Source organism: Callorhinchus milii, unplaced genomic scaffold (genome assembly GCF_018977255.1).
Source record: "Callorhinchus milii isolate IMCB2004 unplaced genomic scaffold, IMCB_Cmil_1.0 Scaffold3, whole genome shotgun sequence".
NCBI lineage: Eukaryota > Metazoa > Chordata > Chondrichthyes > Chimaeriformes > Callorhinchidae > Callorhinchus > Callorhinchus milii.
Genome location: NW_024704744.1, coordinates 37,942,494 through 37,970,440, shown reverse-complemented (window position 1 = coordinate 37,970,440; position 27,947 = coordinate 37,942,494). Strand labels below are relative to the sequence as shown.

General features: G+C 39.3%; 1 protein-coding gene across 4 annotated transcripts in view; it reads right to left on the bottom strand.

The window, feature by feature from the left end:
• LOC103182206 (ATG5 autophagy related 5 homolog (S. cerevisiae)) overlaps positions 1-27,709 on the bottom strand; it is a 166,017-nt gene extending 138,308 nt beyond the window's left edge. For 2 of the 4 annotated variants that reach the window (XM_007899123.2, XM_007899119.1), the window contains exons 1-5: positions 26,907-26,932; positions 24,264-24,423; positions 22,328-22,455; positions 14,289-14,367; positions 11,275-11,437 (exon numbers count right to left, since the gene is read on the bottom strand). In XM_007899123.2, coding sequence (XP_007897314.1) covers positions 11,275-11,437; positions 14,289-14,367; positions 22,328-22,455; positions 24,264-24,371 — 478 coding nt within the window. In that variant the 5' untranslated portion in view covers positions 24,372-24,423; positions 26,907-26,932. Of the gene's footprint in view, positions 1-11,274; positions 11,438-14,288; positions 14,368-22,327; positions 22,456-24,263; positions 24,424-26,906; positions 26,933-27,071; positions 27,124-27,671 lie in introns of those variants that run through there. The other 2 variants (XM_007899121.2, XM_042332876.1) reach the window with 2 other exon arrangements.
• Between the last annotated feature and the right edge of the window lie 238 nt (positions 27,710-27,947).

Below are 27,947 nucleotides of genomic sequence, written 5' to 3'. Positions count from 1 at the left end.
CGTTCCACAAATCAATAAAAAAAATCAAAATATAAATAGAGCTAAATTTATCAAAAAATAAATTTGTTGGCGTAAAATTTGATCAGTTTTGTTTCCAAAGGGAACTTGTTGACAGTTATAAAATATCATCTCTCATTAACAGTTTTTACTATTATAAACCATCCTTTAATTTAACAAGTCAATTGACAGCTGGAAATCGTTGAATTTTTCTATGTACTTACCTCTGATAAATGCCCTTATGTTCTCAGTAAAAAAATACTAAGGTGGGGAAGCCACTTTGGAAATTTGGTTAAAAGTTTATAAAATCTTTTTAAAGCTGTTTTCCGTTTTTAGATACAACTATGATATAATTTTGCCATTTCAGAAGGAACCACAAGTCTCAAAGGACATCTTTTACTGAGTGTGGTGCAATCTGATCAAAAGATTTTAGTTCACGTAACAAAATTAATGTTCAAAGCAGCTTTTTTTGCTGTGTAGACAAACATTATGGTTATTGAAAGCATTTATTTTCAAAGGGAAACGATCTCTAATTTTGAGTTAAGTTCAAAACTGATTTAGCAGGGTTGACTACCGCCACAAAGTATTGAACATATTAAACAGCCATCCCTACAGCAAATGAATACTGACTTAGGCCTTGCCCACACACTTCCTAAGCACCATAGAAAGCCAAAAGCAACGTCATTCATTAAATGGAGCAACTCTAGAAGGCAGTTCAAAAATCAATCCATTTATCAAAAGTACATAGAAACATTCAACAGGTCGTCTTCATAAACTACATTAACATGGTTTGGGAATCAAGCAGATAGCTGAACTAGCAGATCTCCATGAGCAGAAACAAAAGTACATAAAAGAGCTCTTAATAGGTAGATAGAAGTGAACCATGCCACAATGCGGTTGTTTCGATCCAGAAAATTTCAACCCATGTTATATGCAAGGACTCAAAACATCCACCGCTGGTCAGCACTTCGGCATTTGTGATGCAAACCAGGGATGTCATTGACCTAACTTACTCGTGCTATTCTCACGATGCACTCCCAAACCAAATTTCCACACAAAATGCCACGGTCCATTACCCCATTACCTAGCTGCCTTATCAATCCTCGATATTTAAGTACATTCCGCTATATTCCCTGATCCACAACACTATATACCATGTGAAGGGCTCTATATAAATGCAAGTTGTATTTACAAAGAGGGAGGCAGAAGGAGCATTTTGTGCACAATATACTTCGCATCCGTTTGTGAGACAATGTGGTGCATAAACTGAATATCACATTTAACTATATTTGGAGGCTTTTACCTTAAAAGTACAGTCCACTCTGTACAATTGCATGGAGTCAGGATCAGATAGAAACCATGCAATTATATAGAGTATGCAATTACCTGAAGTTCATTGGTGGCGCCACCTGCCTGTCACTCTCCGCGCTGCCTCTCTTTATAATTCCCGCTCCGGCTTTCTTCCGCGCTGCCTCTCATCACATAATACGCTTGAAAAGGTACCACACATAACAATAATAACCTTTGCATTTGATATAGTGCCTGATCACATCGTTGAGATGTCTCAAATTGCTTCACAGGATATACTGTAAAATGGATTGACCGTGTATTTTGTTGGCAAAATGCGGCAGCCAGTTGGCACAGCAGTATCCCACAAGCAGTCATGGATTAAAGTGGCCAATTTATTCTTTTTTTTTGAATTAATTATTACCCCCAGAAAAGCGATCCACTAATCGACTAAGAACCGAGTTGTTACTTACTGCTAGGTAAACAGAGGCATGTGGAGTAAGGAAATTTGCCCATTATTTTTCGCCCTGTTGGGAATCAAACCCAAGTCTCCCACTCGCTAAGCAAGGCTCTGAGCTACAGCACTCCACATATGACTTATATAAAGTTATGTATAAATCAGATTTTATACAACATACACATAACAAATACAATAAATGTTATTTTTCTTGTAATGAAATAACTTGAACTGGCTGGTGACAGTAAGACAAGGTTTGTGTACCATGTTTACATACAGGGGTGCAGGTAAATGAATCCTTGAAGGTGGCAGGACAGGTAGAAAAGGCTGTAAAGCGAGCAAATGGGATTCTAGGCTTTGTAAATAGGTGCATAGAGTACAAGAGTCAGGAAGTTATGATTAACCTACATAAAACACTGGTTAGGCCCCAGTTAGAATACTGCACCCAGTTCTGGGTACCACACTATAGGAAGGATGTTAAGGCATTGGAAAGGGTGCAGAGGAGATTTACGAGGATGGTACCAGGAATGAGGGACCTTGATTATGAGGAAAGGCTGGAGAGGCTGGGATTATTCTCATTGGAGCAGAGAAGATTATGAGGAGACCTGATAGAGGTCTTCAAAATCATGAGGGGATTTGATAGGTTGGAAAGGGAAAAACTGTTTCCACTGGTGGGTGTGTTGGTGACTCAAGGTCACAGATTCAAAATAGTCTCTAAAAGAAGCAGAGGAGAGGTGAGAACAATTTTTTTCACGCAGCGAGTTGTTCGAATCTGGAACGCATTGCCTGAAAGGGTAGTCGAGGCCGATTCGATAACTACTTTTACAAACGCGGTAGATGGGTATTTGAGGAGGACGGCTTTGCAGGGTTATGGGGAAAGGGCTGGGAAGTGGGATTGACATTAATTGCTCTATTCAAAGAGCCGGCACAGACTCGCTGGGCCGAATGGCCTCTTTTTGTGCTGTACAATTCTATGATTCTATGAAAATATGGTAGCCCATTCTTTCCATATTCCCAGAACCACAAGGTCATTCAAAGTCTGTAGCTTCAAATCAAATTATACAGGTAGGAATATATCTTTTATGCAATTAAACAAATTATGCAATTATCTGATTTGCATTTGAGTGGTGTGCAATACCATGCAAATAAATAGCAAATTTTTGGTGCCTAGAAATTGCTGTTATTATCTGATATTAACAATTTAGTGGAGTGCACTTACTATAAAATTGCAAGTACTTTTTTTAAATAATCTTCAATAGTTTCAAGACTTTATATTTTCTTTCTTAACTGATGTGAGTATATGTCAGGCATGTTATTTCTCCAACAATTCTACTCTTTGATTAATTATTTAGTAGCTCCAGTACATTGATTGCTACTAAGAGTGTTGAATTAATGTTTTACTTGTAGACTTATAGCTCCTGTGTAAACTGTATAACATCAATCACATTTAAATATAAAATGGAGCACGTGAAGGTAGGATTTATAATAGGATTCATGAGTCATTACATTTCATGATTATTTAGTCACATGCAGGATACAAGAGTTCTTGGCAATTGAAAGTGTCTAAATGCGCAAGAGCATTATGACCAAAAGAGAAACATATACATCAATTAGAAGATGAGCTACTGAGGGCAGAATAGAAGCTGTCCCATGTTCTTGGTACTTGCTGAAATCCTAAAGATTATGCTGCAATTCTTGGGATTCTTAATTTGGGGTCATGTTCAATTATGACAACATTGCCCTTTCTCCTGTAATACTAAATGCAGTAGGAAAATCCAGGATATTACACCAATGTCAGCACAGTGCATTCCCAGATTTGGTATAGCACAGATTAAATGGCTCCTGTCCCAACAATATGCTCCTGTCCGAACAATATGCTTCAACTCCAATCTTGAGACTTCTCTTTTACTTCATCTGTCCAATCCTTGTACATACCACATTTTAGCAATACAACAACAAGATTACATTTGTATAGTGCCTTTCACGTCGGGAGGATGTCCCAAGGAGCTGGACAGTGTACAGCATTTCAGACCCGAACAGAGGTCGGGGTGGGGGGGGGTTCTTGAGGCAATACTGGCAGTTTAGAGGCAATCAATGCCAATTTATAGATATGTTTGTCTCTGGACCCATACCCACTCAGAACTGAGTTGAAATTATACAAACTGATTTTATGTAGGTATCTGGTAGCTACCAGAAAGGGGGAGTTATTTTATCAACCCCATGCCCTAGATCAAAAGGATCATGTTCTCCATGATTCTCCAGTTCTCCACTGGAAATTCTTGATAAAGTATACAGTGGCACCCAGTTACCCACGATTATGCAACTAGTATTCTTGCATCTTGGTTAATCCTCCACAGGACAGCTTGTTACAAATGGTATTAGTTCACTCAGTATTGATTTACCATTGGCCACATACCACCAAACAAACATACCCTCATACTTTTAAAATACAATTGTGAATGAAGAAATCAATTTCTTCCTCCATCTCCAGGTCAGTTCAACTGAAGAATGGATACGTCTATATTAAAAATGTCAAGACATATTTTACAATGGTATTCCAAGGAAGTAACCACTAGATTGAAGAAAAACATCTTGAACTTTTTCAAACAAGGTAATCATGCAGAAATGTCAGGTAACACTGAGACAGAAGGACAGTTGAAAGCACTACTACCAATGAAAATATACCGATTCCTATCCACAACAATCACATTGACTGTATGTTCCACAATTTATGAAAATGGAGTTTATGTTCATTTATGCTGAATAGTTCCATTCTGGGTTATTCATATGATCTTGGTAAAGATTTATGCAGTAATTTATGGATTGTGCTAGTTTTAATTACAATAACAATCTTCGAAGTCACTATTATTCAGCTTTTAACTAACAATTGCTTCATGCCAGCATGAGAGAGATTGCTCATTTGCTCATTTTCAAGCAACAAAAACATATTGTAATTTATGTTCTTTGGAAACCTTGGAAGTATAACTCTGAAATATAAAAAACTATGCAACTAAACAATTTCTGTGCTCATGAATCTTTTCAATTCTCACTGTAAGTTTTAAAAGTTTTGAAGAATTCTAACACAAAACAGTATTTTCTAAATTTCTACTATCTAATACAGATTATGAACTACAATGCCACCTATTGGGTAAATATCAGATTAAAAATCTCAATTGGAGCTAGTAATGTTGACATTACATTCAGTATTACTAGAACGAGCAACCTGTATGTTCTACGCATTCTAATTAAGGATGGAGTATGAGGATTGAGGAGGATTACAGCAGACTACAGGAGGACATAGACAGGCTGGTGAAATGGGCAGATACATGGCAGATGGAATTTAATTCGAGAAGTGTGACGCGATGCATTTTTGGAGGAGGATTGAAGAGAGGCAATATAGGATAAATGGTACAATTTTAAGGGGGGGGTTCAGAATCAGAGAGACCTGGGAATTTGCATATACAAATCTTTGAAGGTGGCAGGACAAGTTGACAAAGCTGTTAAAAACACATATGGGATCCTTGGCTTTATAAATAGAGGCATTGAGTATAAAGGCAAGCAAGTCATATTGAACCTTTAAAAATCGCTGGTTAGGCCTCAGTTGGACCACACTTTAAAAAGGATGCCAGGCCCTTGGAGAGGGTGCAGACTAGGTTTACAAGAATGACACTAGGGATGAGTGAATTCACAAATGTGGAGAGACAAGAGAGTCTGGGATTATTCTCCTTAGAACAGAGAAAGTTGAGGAGAGATTTAATAAAGGTGTTCAAAATTATGAAGTGTTTTGTTAGAGTAGATAGGGAGAAACTGTTTCCTCTGGTGGGTGGATTGACAACCAGAAGACACATTTTTAAGTTAATTGGCAAAAGAACCAGTATGGAGATGAGAAGAATTTTGTTTTACCCAGAGAATTGTTGGAGTCTGGAATGCACTGCCTGAAAGGGTAGTGGAAGTAGATTCGATAGTAGCTTTCAAAAGGGAAATGGATAGGTACTTAAAAAGCAAAACATTGCAGAGGTATGGGAAAAGAGCTAGGGAGGGGAACTAGTTGGATTGCTCTTTCAAAGAGCCGATACAGGCACGATGGGCCAAATAGCCTCCTGTATTGTAAGATTCTATGATTCTATGGAGGTGACAAAATAGATTACTGAGGTGGATAATATTTAGACAATATTAAACCTCACCTACAGAGATTTTCATTTTAAAGTTCTGAAGTATTATGCAGTAAAGCTAAATTAAGGCAAGAGTAATGTAAGCTACAGTTATAATATAAAATAAGATTGAGGCACACAAACATACACAAAACAAGTAGGATTGCATTGTGAAAAGTGTAAAGTCATCATGTATTCATTGTAGGTCCTCATACAATTTTACACTAGGAAAACAAAAGTGAAATCCCTATTAGCCTAAGTGAGATACTGAAGAGTAGGCCTTAATTAGATCGTCACGAAACAAGACTGCCTCACACACAGTACGCAAATGCCAGGAAAGGATAATATTTTGAAGTGGTTATCGAATGACAAATGATTAGCTTGAACCACGATTGTGAAAAGAAGCAGAATTACACAACATGGAACTACATTATCTTTGGGAGGGAACAAGGAGAGAAACATCAAATAGGGTTCCTGATCAGTATCCTGGCAAGCTCTGCTGCTAAGTTTGCATTGATTGAAGTTAGATGAGATCACCATATCAAGCTCACTGTGATGCTCCACTCAAGTAACTTGGCAAAACTTAGAATAACATACTGCGGTCACCAAACATAATCTTTTCTACTCAAGCTTTTCTCATGGGATAACCCATTTAGCTCAAGTGGCAGCATTCTCATCTTTGGGTCAGAAGGTCGTGGCTTCATGCCCCACATCAGGAGTTAAATTCAGTCAAGGCTAATACTTTTTTTTGGTTAGTCGGATGTTTGACACATACAGAAACCGATCATCTGATAACCTGATAATGCCAGGATGTAAACAATCCTTTTTACTTTTAAACAAAGGACTGTTTGTGGGACATTGCTGTGCGCAATTGGCTGCTGCGTTTCGCCCACAAATATCCAGTCAATTCACTTTACAGTATATTCTGTGAAGTGCTTTGAGACGTCTAGAAGACGCGATAAAGTGCTATATCAAATGCAAGGATTATTATTATCATGCTAACAAGTATCCAAGCCAAACAGAGAGTCGCATGCAGCTCACCTATACATGAAAATTCCAGGGATAATTATTGGAATGGAATGTGCACTCTCTTCCTGGAGGGTCCCTTCCTGCTTACCTAATGCCAGTGAATATTAGGCGTAGGTTGCCAAGGTTTGGGGACCCCAGAGTGTGCATTGGGGGGGTACTGCTGGAGTTTATCCAGCTAAAACTGTAGTTTCCCATTGAAAGAATTGTATGGCAAGTAAGGGCTTTGGCTTGTAGGGTTAACAGGAGCTGAGTGCGAAGTGTCCCTGCCCCATTGACTGGTCTGCCTTTCAAAGTCCTGCCTTTGAGCGAGGTTGTCATCAGCAGTACCCTGGAGTACTACGGACCCGACTAGCTCAGGAACTGGATTAGCGGAACCGCCACAGAGAGTTGGCTCAATTCTGACCCCCGCTTACCTCCTCCAAGGTTAGTAAACTAATATTTCAGCGCAGTACTGGGGGAATGCTACATTATCAAAGGTGCCATCTTTTGAATGAGACATTAAATTGAAGTCCCATCAGTCCGTTCGGATGGAAAATTTAAAATTTAAATATCTCTCCTGGTGTTCAGGCTAAAACTATCCAGATAAAGTGGTAGTTCATTACAGCTATTTGCAGAATCTGCTGTGTGCAACTGTCTACTACATTTGCCTACAAATATAGTCACTATACTTTAACCTGTAAAGTACTTTAATGAAGTTTAATTTTGAACTTAAGCCCTACATCAAATGTACAAAAGTTATTATTTGTGAAGATTTTACAGAAAAAAAAGCAACTTTTAATAAATCAGTGTACATTAAACTAGATTGTCTTGGCTCAGAAATTGAGATTAGTTAGGTGCCAGAAGCCTACCTTCAAACATACAGCCACACTTAAGTATAAGCAGGAGGGTAGAAGAGGGGGGAAAAATGTTTTTCCTCTCCACAGTGCACATTTTCATAATCAACCTGTTGACGCAGCTGGTAGCATGTTTTACTATTTTATCTTGGGAAGCCAACAGAATAAAATATTTTGTCTCACATATAACATTAAACATATACTTAATTCTTTTCGCCAACTGTAAAAAAAACAGTTTTGCTTCTCTTTTAAAGCCCAGAAAACATTTACAGATGTATCGCATTCTCAGATTCAGTTGACCCAAATGGTACTTTCTTTTCTTCTGTGGTCGTTTGCAGTGTTTCATAAGTAACAAAAAAACTATATCAGAACCCTATAAAAAGTACTGAAAGATGCTGCATGTTCTAAAAGAGTTGTCTCAGTTTCAGAAGCAGCTTTTATTTCTAATATTAAAAAACCTGCCCGATTTTTCTTTAATTCTAGGCAACATTCATATCTGTAGAGAGCTGCAGCCACATTCGCTTATTTTGCTTTTGAAATTTGCATATTAGCTTTGGTTATCATCAACTCAATAATGACGGTCAAAGAAAACAAATTTGATTAGACCATTTCATGTAGTGTTTAAAGCACAACAATGACAATTGCAAAACCATTTATATAAACAACATTTTTGCAAACAATGTCCAATAAAATACCTTGCTCTTAATAATCACCTTAGATAAGCTTAAATTTCCAATACGAGAGTCACACCATTGTGAAAGTACGAGTTGGATCTAATACAGCACTTTATAATATTGAAACGTCTCAAAACATTTCCCAGAATTAGTTAATTTTGAGATACTGCTAGTAGTGCCAGTAACATCTCAAAACTAATTAAATGGATTATCTTTTATTTGATAATAAACAACTTGCATTTATATAGTGCCCTTCATGTGAGGTAACATCTTAGAGTGGATAAATTTAGAGAGGGAAGAATATGTTTGAGGGCATCGAGAACTCTTCCTGGAAATAGTAAATTAGGATCATTAATATCCATCTTAAACACCCAAACAGTTAGATGAAGAAAAAGATTTCCAACAATACAGTACTTCCTTAATACTGCACCAACATGTCAGCCTCATGAGATTATCAGCTTCAACTAGTTGTTTGGGGAATCAACCCCCCAAACTTCTAGCTCAGAAGCAATAGTGCTAACAACTGAACCAAATATCATCATTAGACTATCCTTAAGACTATATAGAATATAGCATAATGCAATTGCTTTAACAATAAAACACATGAAATGTTAGTTAGCTATATTCTTGAATAATGTACTGCACATTACCTAGATGTATTGCAGTAAACAAAACATAAAGCTGAACAACTTGTTTTCATCAGGAATCTAGGGCCACAGAAAAATTTAATAGATGTACACAATAGAGCAAATGTGTGATTAAATAGACTGATATGTACCCCACAATTATATTGGCTCTCTGTATAATTAATTAATTAATTAGTAACATCAGTGGCAGGAACAAACTATGTGTTGTAAATACTTTAACAAGCACAATGCAGTGTTGAGTGATCCTACAAAATTCACTTTTGATATGCATTTAAAGAAAACAAACAGAACAGGGAACGCAACAACAACTTGCATTTATATAGCACCATTCACGCGGGGCAGAGTTTGGAGTGCTTAACAGTGGCGGAGCCTGACGCCAAGCCGTGGAAAGAAGGAGGTGACTGTAAGCACGGTCGAAGGTCTTCAGTCTCACCACAGCTTTCCAAATATAGAAATAAATTTAATAAATACAGAAATAAATTTAAAGTTTAGCAGTTAGGCACATCAGTTAATGTTTAAACTCTTCCAAGTGCATTAGGACATCCACCTGACGTGAAAGGTACTAATGCAAATTTGTAATTTGTATCATTTCTCACAAATGTTCTGTTATAATTGCTATGATCAGCTGATAATCATATTAATTAACCATATATAAAATAATGTTTTTTTGTTGTTTCTCATCTTTAATACAGTACTAGATTCACCACAACCAACCACACTGGCATAAAGCAGCCAACCAGCTACAAGGGTGGGTTCTTCCTTTTGTCTGACCAATTTGACTTACTAAATTGACACCTGTTGTAAAGGCCACCAAAGCCGAGTATACTTGCATCAAATCTTTCACTGAAAGTAAATTTTGTGCTGCGTAACAGAAACTATAACTGACTCATTTCAGCACTGCACCATGTGATAAAAAGATAAGTTTATAAAATTGTCTTCTTTTACCACTATTTATAAAAGCTGTGTCTACAATCAAATACACACAATGTTCAAAGTAGACCTGAATTTGTGCAAATACGTTTGTTCATTCACTAGTTTGATTCTGAGGATGAAGGGAATTGAAGATTCCTGAACAACTTGGCTGATTTATAAATCTTTACAAATTCAAACCATGCAGATACTTGACTCCACTGAACTGCACTGTACTCCCTAGTTTTGAACAAGTGAGCCGATCTTTTTATTGCTGTACATATTTTGCTGTTTGATTAAAGGTAATGAATAGCTTTACATTGTATTTTACTTCACATTTTAATTACAGTGGCGTCAGATGTTATGCCCAAATCCTCTTACCTTGTGCCTCCTTCTTAGCTTTCAAAACTCATCTAAGAACCTCTCTATTTGACTGTACTTTCAGCCCCCTCTCCTCCCTCCACCCTCAACTCAATTCTAGGTTGAGCTGCTGTTCAGTCTTTGTAAAATACTCCAAAACATTCTCTTTGGGTGAAAGGTGCTCTATAACTGACCATTGTTGCTGTCATTGTCTAAGAAGGGGACAAACCGTACTGAAACATAATAATCCTTGCATTTGATATAGTGCCTTATCATGTCTTCGAGAAATCTCAAAGCGCTTCATAGAATACACTGTAAAGTGACCTGACTTTATATTTTATTTGCAAAACGTGTTATTTTTCAACAACAACTTGCATTTATACTGTGCCCCTCACGCAGGCTAGCGTCTCAGATCCATAGCATCAGAGAAAGTGATAATGAATGAATGCAATAGTTAAGACAACAGAAGGCAACAGAAGGCAACCCAGTTGAATTCATTAATATAAAACCATCAATGAAAATAATAAGCAAACTGAGTTAAAGAACTGAAACTTTTTGCAAAACTCTGGCTCCTATAAGATTATTCTTTGATTGCCTTAAATATATAAAACAATAACAATTTGACAAACCTATATTTTTCGAGGAGAATCTCTTAGAATACAAGTGTCACTGTAAATGAACTAGTGGATCTGAATGGTAGTATTTGTCCTCAATATCCTGTATAAATTTCCACATCATATGTGGAAACTCTTTGCTATTGTTTAGAGACCTTGGTTAAAAATAGTAAACAATCATTCAGGAAAACATCGAATTTGGAAGTGAGAAATGGTAATTACAGTGCAATTTTCCAACTTTAAGAAAAACAAAAACATCTGCAACACAATGCAGAAAATAAGCCCTTCTTAAAAGAATGAAGCGAGAGTAACTTACCATTTTGTAAGCCCATCCAGAGCTGCTTATGGTCTTTTTTCTGCATCTCATTGATTACTTGACTTTTGTGTTTTAAGGCATCAGCTTCTTTAATGCAGGACATGAAATGAGCTTCAACGGCATCCTTGGTGGTACAGTGAAGTAGTTCCTTCTCGGGAAAATTCTGGGGAAAAAAAAGCAATAGTTATACACAAATCATACAATTTTTATATTTCACCAACACAAGGCAAAAAGTGTGAAACAAGAAATCCTCTCCAAATATCCAGTTTGTGTATGTGCAATTTTGAGTACATACTTGAGGTTACCTCAGGTGTGATTTACCGACACAGCAAGAGTAAATCACATCCTTAGCAACTCTGCACGTATACACACAACATATTGTGTTCACACCTAACTTTTTTTTTGCTCAGAGATAAAGGCACAGTGAGAAAACAAAGTTGGAAAGAGCGCCAGAAAAAAAAGAAAAAATGAGAGAGAGAGGCTGGCACAGATTGCTATTATAGTGGAGCCTTGTTATAACACTAAGAGTGGAGTCCCATAGCGCAGTGGTTATCATGCTCGCCTCGTAGGTGAGATGACACAGGTTCAATTGCTTGCACAATGTGTGCTATGTGGGAACTCCAGGATGCTTTGTGTGCCCTGGACAAACATGTGTGTGGGGAGTGCCTCCGGTTGCTTGAACTTAGAGTTTCTGAGCTTGAAGAGAGGCTTGTGTCACTACAAAGCATATGGGAGGCTCAAAAGTTCATGGGTGGAATGTTTCAGGAGGTGATCACCCCACAGCCACACAGTGTTCATGAGGAGAGTGAGTGGGTGACCACCCAGCAAGGTAGGAAGAGGTAACAGTGCAGAAATCCCCTGAAAGTGTGGCACTTACAAATTGGTTCTCTGTACTGAATACCGGTCAGGGTGATGACACCTCTGGGGAGAGGAAACAAAAGCAGATGGATGCATAGGGTGACACCGGGAAGAGTGTCAATACAATTGTCATTGGGGACACAAGGTTGAAAGGAGTAGACAGACGTTTCCGCAACCAAAAACGTGACTCTGACATGGTATGTTGCCTTCCTGGTGCCAGGATTGAAGACATTACAGAACAGGTGCAAAACATTCTACAGAGGGAAGGGAAACATCCAGAAACCATAGTCCATATTGGGATCTATGACGTAGGGAAAAAAAAGGGCTGAGATCCTACAGGGAAAGTATCAGACACAAGGGAAAAAGCTAAAGATTAGGACCTCAAAGGTGGTGATCTCTGGATTACTCCCAGTGACTCGTGCAAGTGAGTATCAAAACAGCAGGATCAAACACAGGAATTCACGGCTGGAGAAATGGTGTGGAAAGGAGGGCTTCAGTGTCCTGGAACACTGGGACCAGTTCTGGGGCTGGTGGGACCTGTACAAGGTGGATGGGTTACACCTGAACAGGGCTGGGACCAATAACCTCGCAGGCAGGTTAACTAGTGCTGTGGGAAAAAGTTTAAACTAGTTTCGAGGGGGCAAGGGAATCGGGATGCAACATCAGAGAGGACAAACAAGTTACACAGAGGGCTGGGAGAGACGAATAGCAAAGTAATAAAGAATAATCTAGAAAAAGGGATTAGATGGGGGGAAATGCAGAGCAGACTCAGTCAGTCTTGGAGTGCATGTGCATAAATGTACAGAGTGGGACAAATAAGATTGGTGAGCTGCAGGCTCAAGTTGCCACATGGACATGGGACTATGATGTAATACTATGATAAAGTGCCACATAAGAGACTTGTAAGCAAAATAAAAGTCCACGGTATTAAAGAGACAGTGGCAGCATGGATACAGAACTGGCTGGGTGACCGAAAGCAGAGTGACCTGGACATGGGTAAAGGGAGTATAATTTCCAAGTTTGCAGATGATACTAAACTAGGAAAAGTAGTAAACAGTGAGGAGGATAGACAGACTGGTAAAATGGACAGACACCTACGTGACAGATGAAGTTTAATGCAGAGAAATGCGAAGTGATGCACTTTGGGAAGAAGAATGAGGAGAGCAATATAAGCTGATGGTACAATCTTAAAGGGGGTGAAGGAACAGAGAGACCTGGGGGTCCATATAGGTAAATCTTTGAAGGTGACAGGACAGGTAGATAAAGCTATTAAAGCATACGGGTTCCTATTTATAAATAGGGGCACAGAATACAAAAGTCAGTAAGTTATTTTATGATGAACCTTTATAAAACACTGGTTAGGCCTCAGTTAGAATACTGTGTTCAGTTCTGGGCACCACATTTTAAAAGGCATTGGAGAGGGTGCAAAGGAGATTTACCAGGATGGTACCAGGAATGAGGGACTTCAGTTATCAGGAGAGGTTAGAGAAGCTAGGATTATTCTCCTTGGAGCAGAGAAGGTTAAGAGGAGATTTAATAGCAGCTATCAAAATTGTGAGGGTATTGAATAAGGTGAACAAGGAGAAACTATGTCCATGGCAGGTGAGTCGGTAACCCGAGGGCACCGATTTAAAATAGTTGTTAAAAGAAACAGAGGGGAGGTGAGGAGAAATTTTTTCACACAGCGAGTTGTTCAGATTTGGAATACATTGCCTGAAAGGGTGGTGGAAACCAATTTGATAACAACTTTTAAGAGAAAAGTAGATAATTATTTGGGGAGGACAAGTTTGCAGGGCTATAGGGAGAGAGCGGGGCAGTGAGATTGATTTGGATAGCTCTTTTCAAAGAGCCGGCCCAGACACGATGGGCCAAATGGCCTCCTTCTATGCTGTATAATTCTATGATTCTGTGTCAGATACCTGACTGACCTACAAAAAAATCTGCCAATTATACCAGCTATAATGCTAATATTGTCATGACTGTCATACATGTCTACAAAAACCTACAGCGTATCAGAAAATGTCCTGCGATTCCAGATTCCATTATGAACTAACTCCAAAACTGACAGGATGCAACTTGCAGTTTTAAATAAATTCTTTGCATTTTACCACAGCTACAAATCAGTAGAACAGTAAAAATGAAAAATGTAAAATTACCTTGAAATGTACTAGAATGTTCCATGGAAGTGCAGTGTTCGATGCATGAAGGTCAAAAAGTAAACCAATTGGATAATGCCTAATGACAAACGAGAGAAAGGTTGATACTGAGAACAACAACATTGACAACTAAAATACCACATTTACGCATCTTTGAAAAGTTTTCAGACATTGAATATTTTATTTCCTTGCAACAAATGATGTAAATTAAATGGCCTTCTATATAAAAGTTTTGTACCAACAAAATCTATCAACTAAGCTAACTTTATAAAGCATCAAGAGGAAGCTAAAAGATTAACATTAGAAACTGATCAGTTTCATGCTTGTAATAAAATTAGCTAAAAAGTGTCATGATATTTCTGCCTGAAATCAAGTAAGTACAAGATCCAGGTGAATACAGATTAGAGAGAGAAACACATTTAAGAAAGACAAAGGATTAGAGTGAAATACACACACAATAGTTAGAAAGAGTGAAAGATACACACAGAAATATACAAGCACACTGAGACCCATGGTGTGCAGTTTTCATATCTGCCCTGCTGATTTTACAGTCCTGTGAATCTGAAACTCTAGATACATCCTTTTGTTCCTTTACTCCTCTTAAGTTACTACCATCCAAGGTACCAGCCAACTTCTTTAGTCTTTCTAGCAAAGTGAATCACTATACATTTTCCTATATGAAATTTCCTATAATAAACTTTGATGTAGATAAAAGAAAATGAACCTTGAATCTTCGAAATAGTGAATGCTGAAATACAAAGAAAATGCTGAAAAATATGCAAGTTAAACATCTGAAAGAATAGTGGGTAAACATCCCAACCAAGACCTTCCTCAATATAGGCTTTGTCTTTCAGAAGATAATCAACATGCTGATTTGGAAAAATTAAAAAGTTTTACTTTCCACACAAATAATACATCAGGCCTTTATGATCAATCATGATCATCCCTTACTTTGTATCAAAAATTGATAGATTGCCGTAGTTGTGCATCTGATGAAGGAATATAGTTGAACAAGTATTCTTAACTATGTTAGTTATAAAACGCTTCAAAACAAAAATCTTTAAGAAGAACCAGATAGAAAACTGGAATCTATTATTCACCATATGTAAACAACATGGAAACTCAGGTGTACATGTGCCATGTGTAAAACGTGTTTATAGAAGGAATTACAAATGCTCTAAATTATGGAAATGGTTCATGAAAATCCATGAAAATTTGGCATAACAACGTTCCGCAAACAGCCATGAAGTGAGTAACCATTTTATCTGGGGGATTATTGGCCAGGAAACTGGTTACCTATTCAGGAGGACATAAAAGATCTCAAGATACTATTCATAAAGACATCCTGTATAGCCAACAAATTTCCCCAGTTCCTAGCCAATAATCTTCCAGATAAATTCAGCATTCAGTCATTCCTGTTTGTGGGTCATTGCTGTAAACAAATTGGCTGCTGCATGAGTTTACAAATAGCTTGAGAGCAATACCAAATGCAAGGATTATTGCTCATGAAGTACTTTGCAACAATGACAGTATAAGCGTTATAGAAAATGGCAGGATTATTATTAGACTAATCATACAGATCTAAATACAATTGTTTAGCATAACTAAGCTCCAAAACTGGAATAATATCTATTTACTAAAAAGTGTCCATATCTGTATAAACCAGTGGCGGTTGGCCAATGAAATAAATATTTCTTGATTGAATATTTCTAGATTTATGGCATAAATTTATGTTATTCTGTTATTACTATGTTTATTTTGTTGGCCAAAAAGGTTGGCCACCACTGGTATAAACAAATCTTTACTAATTATTTCAAATTCATATATGTAGTTAATTATCTTTATAAACACAATTATAAGTATAATCATATGCCTAACAAATGTTCTAGTACAGTATCAGTAAAGCTAACTGAAAAACAAATATTATTAAACAGTTAATTCTGAAGCAAATCAGTATGTAACTTCCTTTGTTAATGAAAAACATCCTGTACAGCCAACAACAGGCTTAAGCTTGTTCTTTGTACTCCCACGTTTGAGACGTTACATACTGCATCACTGAAGGCTCAGTCTGGCTAAGACAATGCCTCAATAAGCTGTATTATATGCGTGCACATTGAAAGTATTCTTATGTCCTGAAATTAAATTAGTTTGTGGTTGATTATGATTCCAGTTGCTCTTATGAAGATATGCTTCCAACATGCTTTCAATCATTAGTCTAAGTTTTTAAGTTTTGGTTTTCATATGAAATTCCTTCAATAGTAACCAACATATATACAGAGCGAGTGCAGTCAGCTGGGTCCAATCTTGCAGCGACTGCATTAAAGCAAAGTGTGGGGAAAAAATGGCTTACATCTGGGTCATTGCTATGCGTAAGAAGTACCACTGTCATAATTTCCTTTAGGAAATGACAATAGCGACAACAAAATTGACCATTTTTTAAAAACAGGACGTTGGCCAGTCAGTACTGGAAGCTGCGTGTTTCCGAACTTCCAGGAGTGCACAGTACACCAGCACAATACGTGGTGTTTACTGGGGACATTATTACAGGGTTCCCTGTACAGCACTGCGATGCTATGGGTCAGCATGAGAAATACAAAACCACAATTGTGAATGGCAACATGTTGTGGAAGTTTAAATGGTTACTTTCACCAGACAGTGTTATTGAAACAATAACTTGCATTGCATATAGCTTGTGCTCTTCACATGGGGTAGCACCGTGGAGTGCTAAAACACAATCAGTCTGAAGAATAACCTGAAAAAGTAAAATCCAAATATCCTTTAAGAAGTTAGTCAGTATTTCATTCCAAAGGCAGGAGTTTTACATCTAGTTTTGAGCACCCCATTGTGGAAAAGATACCAAAGCTATGGAGAGGTGCAGTGAAGATTCATTTTGACAATACTAGGGCTGAGTATGTATTGGTATGTTGTGTAACTTGAAAATGTATTGCTTTTGCTGGAGAAGAGAAAGGTAGAGGGAATTCTAATAGAGATTTTCACAATTATGAATGGTTCTGATAAGGTAAATAGAGAAAGAATATTCCACTGATTGAGCAATTCATTAACTCAAGGACATAACTGAGGATCAGAAGAAAGATGAGCAGTCAGCTTCTTCGGGGAGGGTTGTCTTTAACTTGAAAATAACAAAATCACTCTGCTACTTTATTGTTGCATTGCTAGCTGGTTGCCAACTATCTAATACAGTTTATTTCCACTAATACTGGTTCATTTTGGAAGCTCTGACATGTGTGTAAAAAAACTTGAATGAACTACTTTTACACTAGTAATACTCTAGCACCATCTGCCGGCAAAATACATTGCTTCACTGATTTCAACAAGTGGCTGACCATCATTTTCCAAAGAACAAAGTAACATTCAGAAACCATACTTTCAGAATTTGATGTTTCAAAATGGATTTTTACTGAGTGAAAATGGATTGGAGCTTCAGTTGAGAGGAGTTTTTGTTGCTCATTTTGCTGATGATAATCTTTAAACAGGAACAATTATTCCTTACTGTGGCAGTAACACCGCATTCTTTCAATCTAATCTAAGAAAACGATGCTGTACCATGGTTCCTCCAATTACAACTTCAAAATCACCAACAGCTGTGGGGAAAATAGTGGATCATGAGATAAAATAAATAAGTTGGAACAACAGGTTTACACACTGGCCTTTTAAATCTGAGACCTGGGTTGAAATCACCTTTGTCTTGCCTACAATAATACTGCATGAAATGAGTTTGGGATTGGGCTCACAGTACAATACTGTGTATTCACATTAAATTTTCCATCACACGCGTGAACAATTGACATGGAAAACTGACGTTGTTCAGTAGCAGTTGCTCCTTCAAGACGGGAGGGGGGGGGCGGGAAGGAACTCTACAATACAACAACTTGCACTTATATAGTGCCTGTCTTCCATGCAGGGTAGCGTCTCAGAGTGCTTAACGGTGGTGGGGCCTCACTCCAAGCCAAGGGGAGATGGCTGTAAGCACTGGCGAAGAGTAAGGTTTTCAGGTGGGACTTGAAAAAGGGGAGAGAAGGGGCAAGGCGGAGGGATTGAGGGAGAGCGTTCCACAGTTTTGGGGCGCACTGGCTAAAAGCACAACCTCCGATGGTGGGGGGGGGGGGGGGGGGTGCGAGTTTGAGTGGAGGCGCCGGGTAGTGGATTGGGGAGTGAGGAGGCCGGAGATAGGGAGGGGCCAGAGAGTGAAGGGATTTGAACACGAGTGTGAGGATCTTGAAGTTGATCTGTTCAGTGATGGGGAGCCAGTAGTCTGGCCAGAACTGGTGAGATGTGGGTACGCAGTTTGTTCCGGGTCAGTATGTGGGCAACAGAGTTCTGAATGAGCTGGATCTTTTGAACAGTGGAGCTGGGGAGACCGGCGAGGAGTGTGTTTGAGTAATCCAGGTGGGAGGTGCTACACGCATGAACGAGGGTATCTGCTGCATTTGGGGTAAGGTACGGTCGGAGACGGGCAATGTGGCAGAGGTGGAGGAAGGTGGGCCTGGTCAGGGATCGGATGTGGGGGAGGAAGGACAGCTGAGGGTCAAAGTGGGAGAGGGGGGGAAGACAATGGAGCCGAGCAAGGATAGAGGACACTGGGAGAAACTCTATTCTCTTTTTGAACAGCCTGCGGGATCTTTAATTTCCATCCGAAGGACAACGCCTCCAACAATACAAAGCAAAGAACAAATTACAATACAAAACCCCCAACGCTGCACTAGAGTGTCAGCCTAGACCATGTGTGTTCAAAGTCCCAACTTGGGGCTGGAACCCACAACCTTCTGATTCAGAGGCAAGAGTGATACAAACTGTGTTAGGTTAGGTCAAAACACTGGGGGAAATTTATCAGTGAGCAATCCACATTTATACAGTCAGTTGTAAACTAGGCACACTGAATATGAAAAGGTGTATGACATATCATTTATGTTAAAAATAAACATAAATTACATAAGTAAAGTTTACCTCGCCTTTGGCCACAAGAGGGACCTCCAGCTTAGCCAATGCTCACAAGTGACTTTTTGGGTGAGAATTTCAATCGGTCACAAACACTTCTCAACATTTAACCTTTGACAAAACTGCTGATTTGCTGCACTTAATGACGTGAGAAATTAATTGCTATTTGTACTTTTTGAAACAAAGCTATCAAGGAACACTGCGATTGTAATTCAGGCTTTTGAGGTGCAATAGAATTAATTAATTAATTTAATTAAACCTTATGGACTTTTGCTGGGGTACAGTTTGCCAAATCCACTACAATTGGATCCACAACTGATAATAATAATTATATCAGATCTACCAGCAGAGGAAAAGAATATAAAATGGGTTTACCAGACATTATAAATGTCAAAGTTTGAATGACAAGATCACAGCTGTCTCTACTTTTCGATTCTAAACACAGGGGCGTGATGACCAAGAGACCCACAAGGGACAGCTCTGGAAGGGCCATGTTAATAAGAGGAGATATTCTGGTCAGAATGTATCTGAAATATCAGACTAAGGAAGCCAACACAGAACTGACAACTATTAGGGTAAGGAAGGACATCTGTGGATTGTTTGAATGTTCCAGTCAGAAACGGGCGCTCATTTCAGCAGTTTAAATTGGATGACCCATGAGAACAAAGATATTGTACTTTCCTCTGATTAGATCTTTCAAACAACATGCAAGCACTTTTCCAGTGCTTTCAGAAAGAGTCAGAAAAGGCCCAGAAGCCCATATAATCCACACCAGGATAATTCTCTATTTCACCTCCAACCGCGTGCAGCGTAGGTTCACCAGAATGTTACCAGGCCTAAAAGGGTTAAGTTCAAGGAAAGGCTGCATAAACTTAGATTGTATTCCCTTGAGTTTAGATGGTTGAGGGGTGATTTGATTGAGGTGTTTAAGATGATAAAAGGATTTGATAGGGTAGATACAGAGAAGCTATTTCCTCTGGTGGGGGAATCCAAAACAAGGGGACATACAACAACAACAACAAGATTCCATTTATAGAGCGCCTTTCACGTCGGGAGGACGTCCCAAGGCGCTGGACAGTTGGGTTAAGGACCTGAGCCTTGGGGGAAAATGGTCAGGGTGAGAGGAGGGAAGGGAGGGAGCGAGGAGGGGGGAAATGGTCAAGGTGAGGGGAGGGAAGGGAGGGAGCAAGGAGGGGGTAGAGAGTCAAGAGGGGAGCTGAAGGCTCGGTCAAAGTCATAGTCTTAACCTTAGAACCAGGCCATAAAAGGGTGAAATTAAGGAAGCATTTTTTCGCTTAAAGGGTGGCAGAAATCTGGAATTCTCTCCCCCAAAAGGTCGAGGATGCTGGATCCATCCACACCTTCAAGAATGAGGTTGATAGATTTTTTGGTAGGTCAGGGTATTAAGGAATATGGGGAGAAAGCGGCAAATTGGAATTGAAAGGATTAGTTGAGGTACAGATCAGCCATGATCTAATTAAATTGCAGAACAGGCTCGAAGGGCTGAATGGCCTACTCCTGTTCCTATGTAACTCAACACTCAGTAACTTCTCTCCTGTTGTCACACACATTCCCCCTCCAGGAAAGGTGATGAACCAGACAGAAAATAAAAGGCCAATTTGAGAGGAAAAAAAAATCTGTGCCTCCATATCGTTTACCAGAACTGGACATATCACCCAATGTGGGGTCCCACCATTGCATCAGAATAGGTTCTGTAGATTTGCAGTCTGTTGCCTTATGTATGGATCCCAACACTCAAATGTGTCTGTTAATGGCCACCTCACACAATTTTTGAGCCTTCAGAGTATAATCGATGTTCACCCTCAAGCTCCTTATCTTGGACCAACCACTTTGAGGGGAATCCCACCCAAAAGGTAGTCAAACTAAAGATTTTGATGCCGAGGTACATTATGTTGCAATACTCTGCATTAAAGGCTATCTGTTTTTTTACCCAATCAAACATCCTGTGCAGATCAGCTTGCAGTGCATGCACCTCTTTCTCTTCTCTGTCCTACTTTCGCACCAATTTTAGAGCCAACAGTAAACATTGCTATAGTGCTGTTAAAGCTTACATAAAGTTGTTATAAATAGTAGGGAACCCCACTCGAGACAGCATCTTCCAATCTATTTCCATTAATGAGTACCCTCTGCTTTTTGTTGCAAAGTCAACTCTCTATCCAACATAGTACTTATCTAAGTCACCATCAGAAATAAGATGCTTTTAGAAATTTGGTTGAGGAAGAAAGATTGGCCAGGACACCAAAACAATTTCCACTTTCAACACTTCATCAAAGTTAGTGCCATCTTTAATGTTCAACTGAACTACCAGACCACGTAGATAAAGCCTTGGTTTAACATTGTATCCAACACAAAAGAATTGATGCAAACAATCTGGCAACAATCTCCTGTGACAAGTCTTATGGAAATATAAATAACAACATCAACAAATTACAATTTTATAGTACCCTTCACATTACAACTACAATAGGTTTACTCTGCACTACCTCAACCCAACTGATCATTGGTAGAATTGAGAGAGAAATCCACAACTATAACTGATCATTTCAGAAAATTATATTCAGGTAGAAACTATATTCTTTAACATTAGTAAATTTGAATCCTGCAAGCTTAATTTATGGAACATAAAAAGATTTTTAAAAAAATATATCACAAGGAAGAACACAGCCATTCAAAATGTTCTGAGCAAAATCCAAATTAAAGACAGGCGAGGACACCCACCAACCCAATGGGACCACTGGTTAGTCTAGGCAATCCCCCAGTTTCCCCTATCCCAGCCCACCTACCTCACTCCTCAGATATTGAAAACAAAACAAAAAACGTCTCCACATACTCACTTGCAGTGTCCCGAGTTGACATGTATAACACAATTTCAATCTAATGGAAGCATGCTTGACCAAGCTGTATTTAAACCAGCTGATTTTTTTATATAGATTTCTGTAATCATTCTGATGCTTTGGCAGAAATGAAGGATATATCTAAAATTAAATAACTGCTGATATTATAGTCACTACACTTTAAAATCTATAATGACAAAGTCACTAGGAGTGTCAATGGGAACTCACCACTTCAGAGGTAGCCCTTCGTATTCAAACCACATCTCTCCCACATCTTCTTGTCTCATAACTTTCTGGAAATGCTTTTTAGCTTTGTCAGTGACGAGCATGAAATAGCTGACTCTTGGCAAAAGCAGCTGAAAGAAATTGCACATGTTGTTGAGGGTCAAATGTTTCACCGCTATGGCATTTGCAAATAGAGGAAGGTACGATGTCAAATGGAAAATCAATATTGCAAAATGTATACAATTTAATCCATGGTATGGGTCCTCATTCACTAGTTGCCCTACAGCATCACGTAAAAAGTTGTTATTTCACAAAATCCCTCAGGTTCTATACATGTCAACTTATTACTTGTGACTTGTTGCATTCCTATCCTTTGGCAATTCTCCACAATATGCCTAAATTATTGGACTTTGGAACATAGTGAAGCTAAATCTGACATGACTATATAATCTCCATAGCATTCTTAGACTAAACAGCTGCTGTTTGATTTGCATTTTTATAGAATCTTGAATTTTCTGTTTTTGGAGACGTGGGCTAGTTTTCGCTTTTATCAACTCTGTTATTCCTGCTGGTCTGACTGGGATCCTGGACAGGCCGGATTTAATCAAAGGATGATACTTCTCATTTTTAATTTTGGTAAGTTAACTTCTCCTCATTCCAGTCTGAATTTCACTGAGCTGAAGCCTGATGGTTTCCAGCCAGATGACTTCTTTGCTTTTCACAAAGTCCTCTGCTCTCAAATTTTATTTAATCAGAACCTTAACTGCCTGATACAGCAGTTTTAAATCTTGTACTGCAATCAGTTTCATGCTCTGGTTAGTTTTCAGAAATCATTAGGATTGCACTGTTTAAGCACCTTGGAACGTCCTGCCGACATGAAAGGCCTTATATGAATGTAAAGTTGCAGTGTATTTTATTCTGTGTTGTTATTTGTTTAAATGCTTTTGATGCTGTTTGTTTTTACATTCATGCTTTTCATATCTAAAAATCAACAGTCTGAAAACAATGCTTTTGAATCTTTAGATTCAAAAATTATATATCCTCATACATTTGTGTCAATGACTAACTCATTTTTGCATTATTATTCTAGTTATCCATTAAAAGCAGAAAGAACAAGCTTGACCCTTCACAGTTTAGATGTATGTCTGTTCTCAACAACAGAAGCTCACTATTACAAAATCAGTTGTTTTCAACTATTATGAATGAGCAGATTGAAGCATCCTTTCACCTCTAAGACCGGGATCTGAAAGGTCAGATAAAACTATTGTCTCAAGTAAGGACAGAGTGAAATAAATTTGCATAGTTTCAACTCAGTCTCTCTCTCATGGCCACAGGCCCATAGCAAGAACAGCCTATGTGTTCCTCAGACAGGTAATAAATAACATGAGATGCTCCAATAAGGTTTGAGATGAGCTTCACTCTACTCACATTTGAGTCGAGCTTCACGCTACTTCTAGATTTTGCTGTATTTTACTCTTATATTCCCTCGTTCTCCATCAATTTGACAAGCACAGCATTTCACCTTTAAATATCAGTGGCTATCAAGTCACCGGATTAAGTCTCCTGAGCAGACAATTCTTTAGGAAACAGTTGATAGATTTACTACAAATAAGGGAGTGTAATACAAGATGACTGTTTCTAAGGTTGCAAACATCACTTTTTTTAAAAAAAACTATAATATAAATAAGAAAACTCGAATAATAATAGTGAATGGAAAAAATTAGAAGTGAACAACTCTAGCTGCACACTTTTGGATGAGATGGGGTTTACAGAGAGTGCAGCTAGGGAGGAAAAGGGGCGGGGAAATATAGAGGTGTGGGCCAATTGGAAGAAAGCTGGAGGAAAAGAGAATTATAAAATAAATTACAAACAAATCAGAAAAAATGAACACCTCCCCATAATGGGGTAAAAGAAATGCAACATTGTTTCTTGTACTTACATAATAAGGTTCAGCCTCTCGTTCTGTTATTTCATCCTGAGATAAGGTGAAACAGGTTGGTATTCTTCCAAACCAAACATCACGCAGTACATCCCTGTCATCTGTCATTCTTCCAACATTCGATGAAGCACATATAGACTGATCGTGTATCTTTGAGCAGCTTTGGAAATAAAAATATGATGAATTTAGTCAACAGAGAATAATGGTCAACTTTTTTTTCTGCCCATTCCCCTACCACCAAGAATTATTTCTAAAAATGGCACTTTAACACCAAAAGTCACACATATCCTTATTACGATGGATGTGCATTCGGTAGGATGACAGCCCTACATACTTACATTGCATTTTGTTCAAGTTATAATTATTTAAACCAAAAAGTAAGTTCAAAGGGAGCATGTTTTGTTAAAAATACTCATCCTTGGGAACAGTTGGTAGTACTCAGTTAGTAGTACTTTCGCCTCTCAGTCAGAAGGTTATGGGTTCAAGACCCATTTTGGGACTTTGAACTCACATAGTCAAGGATGATACTCCAGTGCAATGCTCCGGGGAGCATTCCGAGATGCTACCCTACAGGAAGGCCGTTATATAAATGCAAGCTATTGCTGGATATTTATGCTCTATTTTTGGATGTACAATCCTTTGGAAAAAATATTACACCAAGGTCAGGACTCAGAGATCAGGTGGACATTAAAGATCCTATCGCACTACTTAAAAAAGAGAAAGGAGTTTGTCTCTATGCTCATTTAAAATATAGCTTGATGTTGTGATGGGAAGATAATAGGGTGGATATTCTGGGGGATGAGATCAGATGGTCAAAGGGCCTTCTTCATCCAAACCAATCTTGTGAAAGATAAAATTGGTCATTCACTTCATGACTGTTTGTGGAATAATGTTCTGTGCAAATTGGCTGCCAAGTTTACCTACAAAATACAGTATAAATACAAAATAAATTCACTTTATGGAAAATCCCGATAAGTGTTTCAGATGTCCTTCCAACATGAAAAGAACCATATCATCTGCAATATTTAATTACATTTCAATAATTATATTTATTCTTTGTGCAAGAATATCTCTGTCATTATTTCGTCTTTAACTTTTGTTGTGTCACTTTCTTGACAAATGATTTAAAATTGAATATTGAGTAATTTCAACTCAAGAATAAAAATAACCACCCTCCTTCCACAATGAACTCACCAGTTACCATCTGACTGCCACAGTGCAGTATGCAGCATTGTACCTCAAAACAATGCTTTATGCCATAAGTCTACAAGTTCACAAAAACAGTCAACAAGTGGTACAAACGGGATTCAAAACCAGATTAATTGAGAATTACACACTCGTCAATCAATTTTATTTTCCAGAAAGCAACGGGTTAATTTTCTATAAATAGCCCTGAATCACAATAATATTTATTGTGTAAAAACACGATTGTGACACATTACTACATTTATAAATTGTGTAAAACTTTCAAGCCACATTGTTGCATTTGTAACTTGTATATAGACAACTATCACATATTGTAATTATATAGAGACAACTTTGTGTACATAATATTTGTTTATTATGTAGACAGCATGTCATTATATTTGTTTATGGTGTGCAGACAGCCCATGTTATATATTAATGTCTGTGTGCAGCCATTGCAGCCCGCCTTGTGTCACATTATTATATTTGTTTTCTGTTTGTGTCACATTATATCGGTTTAATGTGTACGGATAGGCCTTCACATTCACGATTATTGTGTAGTAATCTTTACATTTCATGTATGCATGTATGTAGAAAACAACAACTTGTGTTTATATAGTGTTCTTCACAAGGGGCAGCGTCTCGGAGCGCTTAATGACAGCCTCATGGCAAATTATTACATGCATGTTGTGCAGATAGCAACATACAAAATACAACAACAATCCGAGAAATGCAGTACACTTCTACCACTGACTGGCACCACGTCATATTATTACATGTATATTATGTAGACAGCAGATTCTATTTGTGTGTATGGTGTGCAGACAGCCGGTCACATTATTACAAATAGAATGAAACTCTTATTTAGTGTTACTGGGGTCTGTCTGTAGACAGCATAATCATTACATTTGTTTATACTGTGGACCCACAGAATCCCAGAAATCCCAGTACACGTCTACCACTGTCTGGCCAGCTATCTGTGTTTGGCACCGAGGTGCAAAGCTCTCCAGATTTCAATGACGTTCCAGCAAACACTGGCTTTGTGAGCTCTGCCATGTGCACCGCAGGAAAGTCATCAACAACCCAAACGCACTGACCAGTAACTGCACTATATAATACAACCCATAATACAGGGTTTCATTTTATGGGCTCAAACCACCATGTAACTGGATCAAATTATGACATGTCTGATACAAGACAGAAAGGCCGTGCAAATCATAGGCATGTCGTGCAGACAGACAGGCTGACACTTTAAAAGCAGCTGCACTGACCACTCGTCATATCACATACACATACACAGGCACCTTGTCATATAGGTACCATGTCATATCACACGTATGTTGTACAGGTACCATGTCATATCACACACATGTTGTCCAGCTCAGCTGTGAGCTGCCGCCGGGCCCTCGCCTTTCCCAGGCAGCGGGGGCCGTGACCTCGTCCCCGGAGCCGTTTTACCTGAGCTGCCGAGCAGTGAGGAGGAGGAGGAGACTCCCCGGGGGGGGGGGGGGGGGGGGCGCTGCGGTGCTGTCTCTCAGGCCGCGCGGCTGTGCCGCTGGAGCTGCTGCTGACCCTCGGGCTCCAGCTGTGCGACCAAGGAAGAGGCTCTCCTCCGACACCGACCTTCTCCCCAGCAGCCCCCGCGTCAGCGCCGCTCCCCTCGACACCGACCTTCTCCCCAGCAGCCCCCGCGTCAGCGCCGCTCCCCTCGACACCGACCTTCTCCCCAGCAGCCCCCGCGTCAGCGCCGCTCCCCTCGACACCGACCTTCTCCCCAGCAGCCCCGCGTCAGCTCCGCACCCTCGACACCGACCTTCTCCCCAGCAGCCCCGCGTTAGCCCGCACCCTCCGACACCGACCTTCTCCCCAGCAGCCCCCGCGTCAGCCCCGCACCTCCGACACGACCTTCTCCCAGCAGCCCCGCGTCAGCCCGCACCCCTCCGACACCGACCTTCCCCCAGCCCGCGATAGTCGTGGTCGAAGGAGAGAGCAACTGCAGCGCCACCTGGGGACAGGTGGGCACGAGTTGGGCGGGTTGTGGGCGGGTTGGCGCCCAGTGTGGGCGGGTTGACGCCCAGTTGGGCGGGTTTTCTTATCCTGCGCGTGGGGAAAAAAAATCGTTGGGGGCCCAATTTTTAAAATCTTAATTTAAATCTGCGAAACCGTTTTGTTTCCCCTTTTGAAGACCTTTACTTACAGTTTTTTTTAAAAAAAAACACTGACCTGAGTTGGCAACTCTGCTACAAACAGCAGCCAACATGGTACTGCAGATCCCGGGAACCTTAAACAAAAACAGGGAACACTCAGAAGGTCAGACAGCATCTACCGAGAGAGGAAAGGTTCGGGTCAATAACCCACAAGATATATGAATGAATGTGAAGCCATTCACGCGTACTCTGGGTCTCGGACGCACCTTTTTATAATTTTCCCCCCTATTGCCCTATTTTGTCTTGCGCCACACCAACCCCTCTGATCTCATCATCGTCTGAGCAGAGAGCC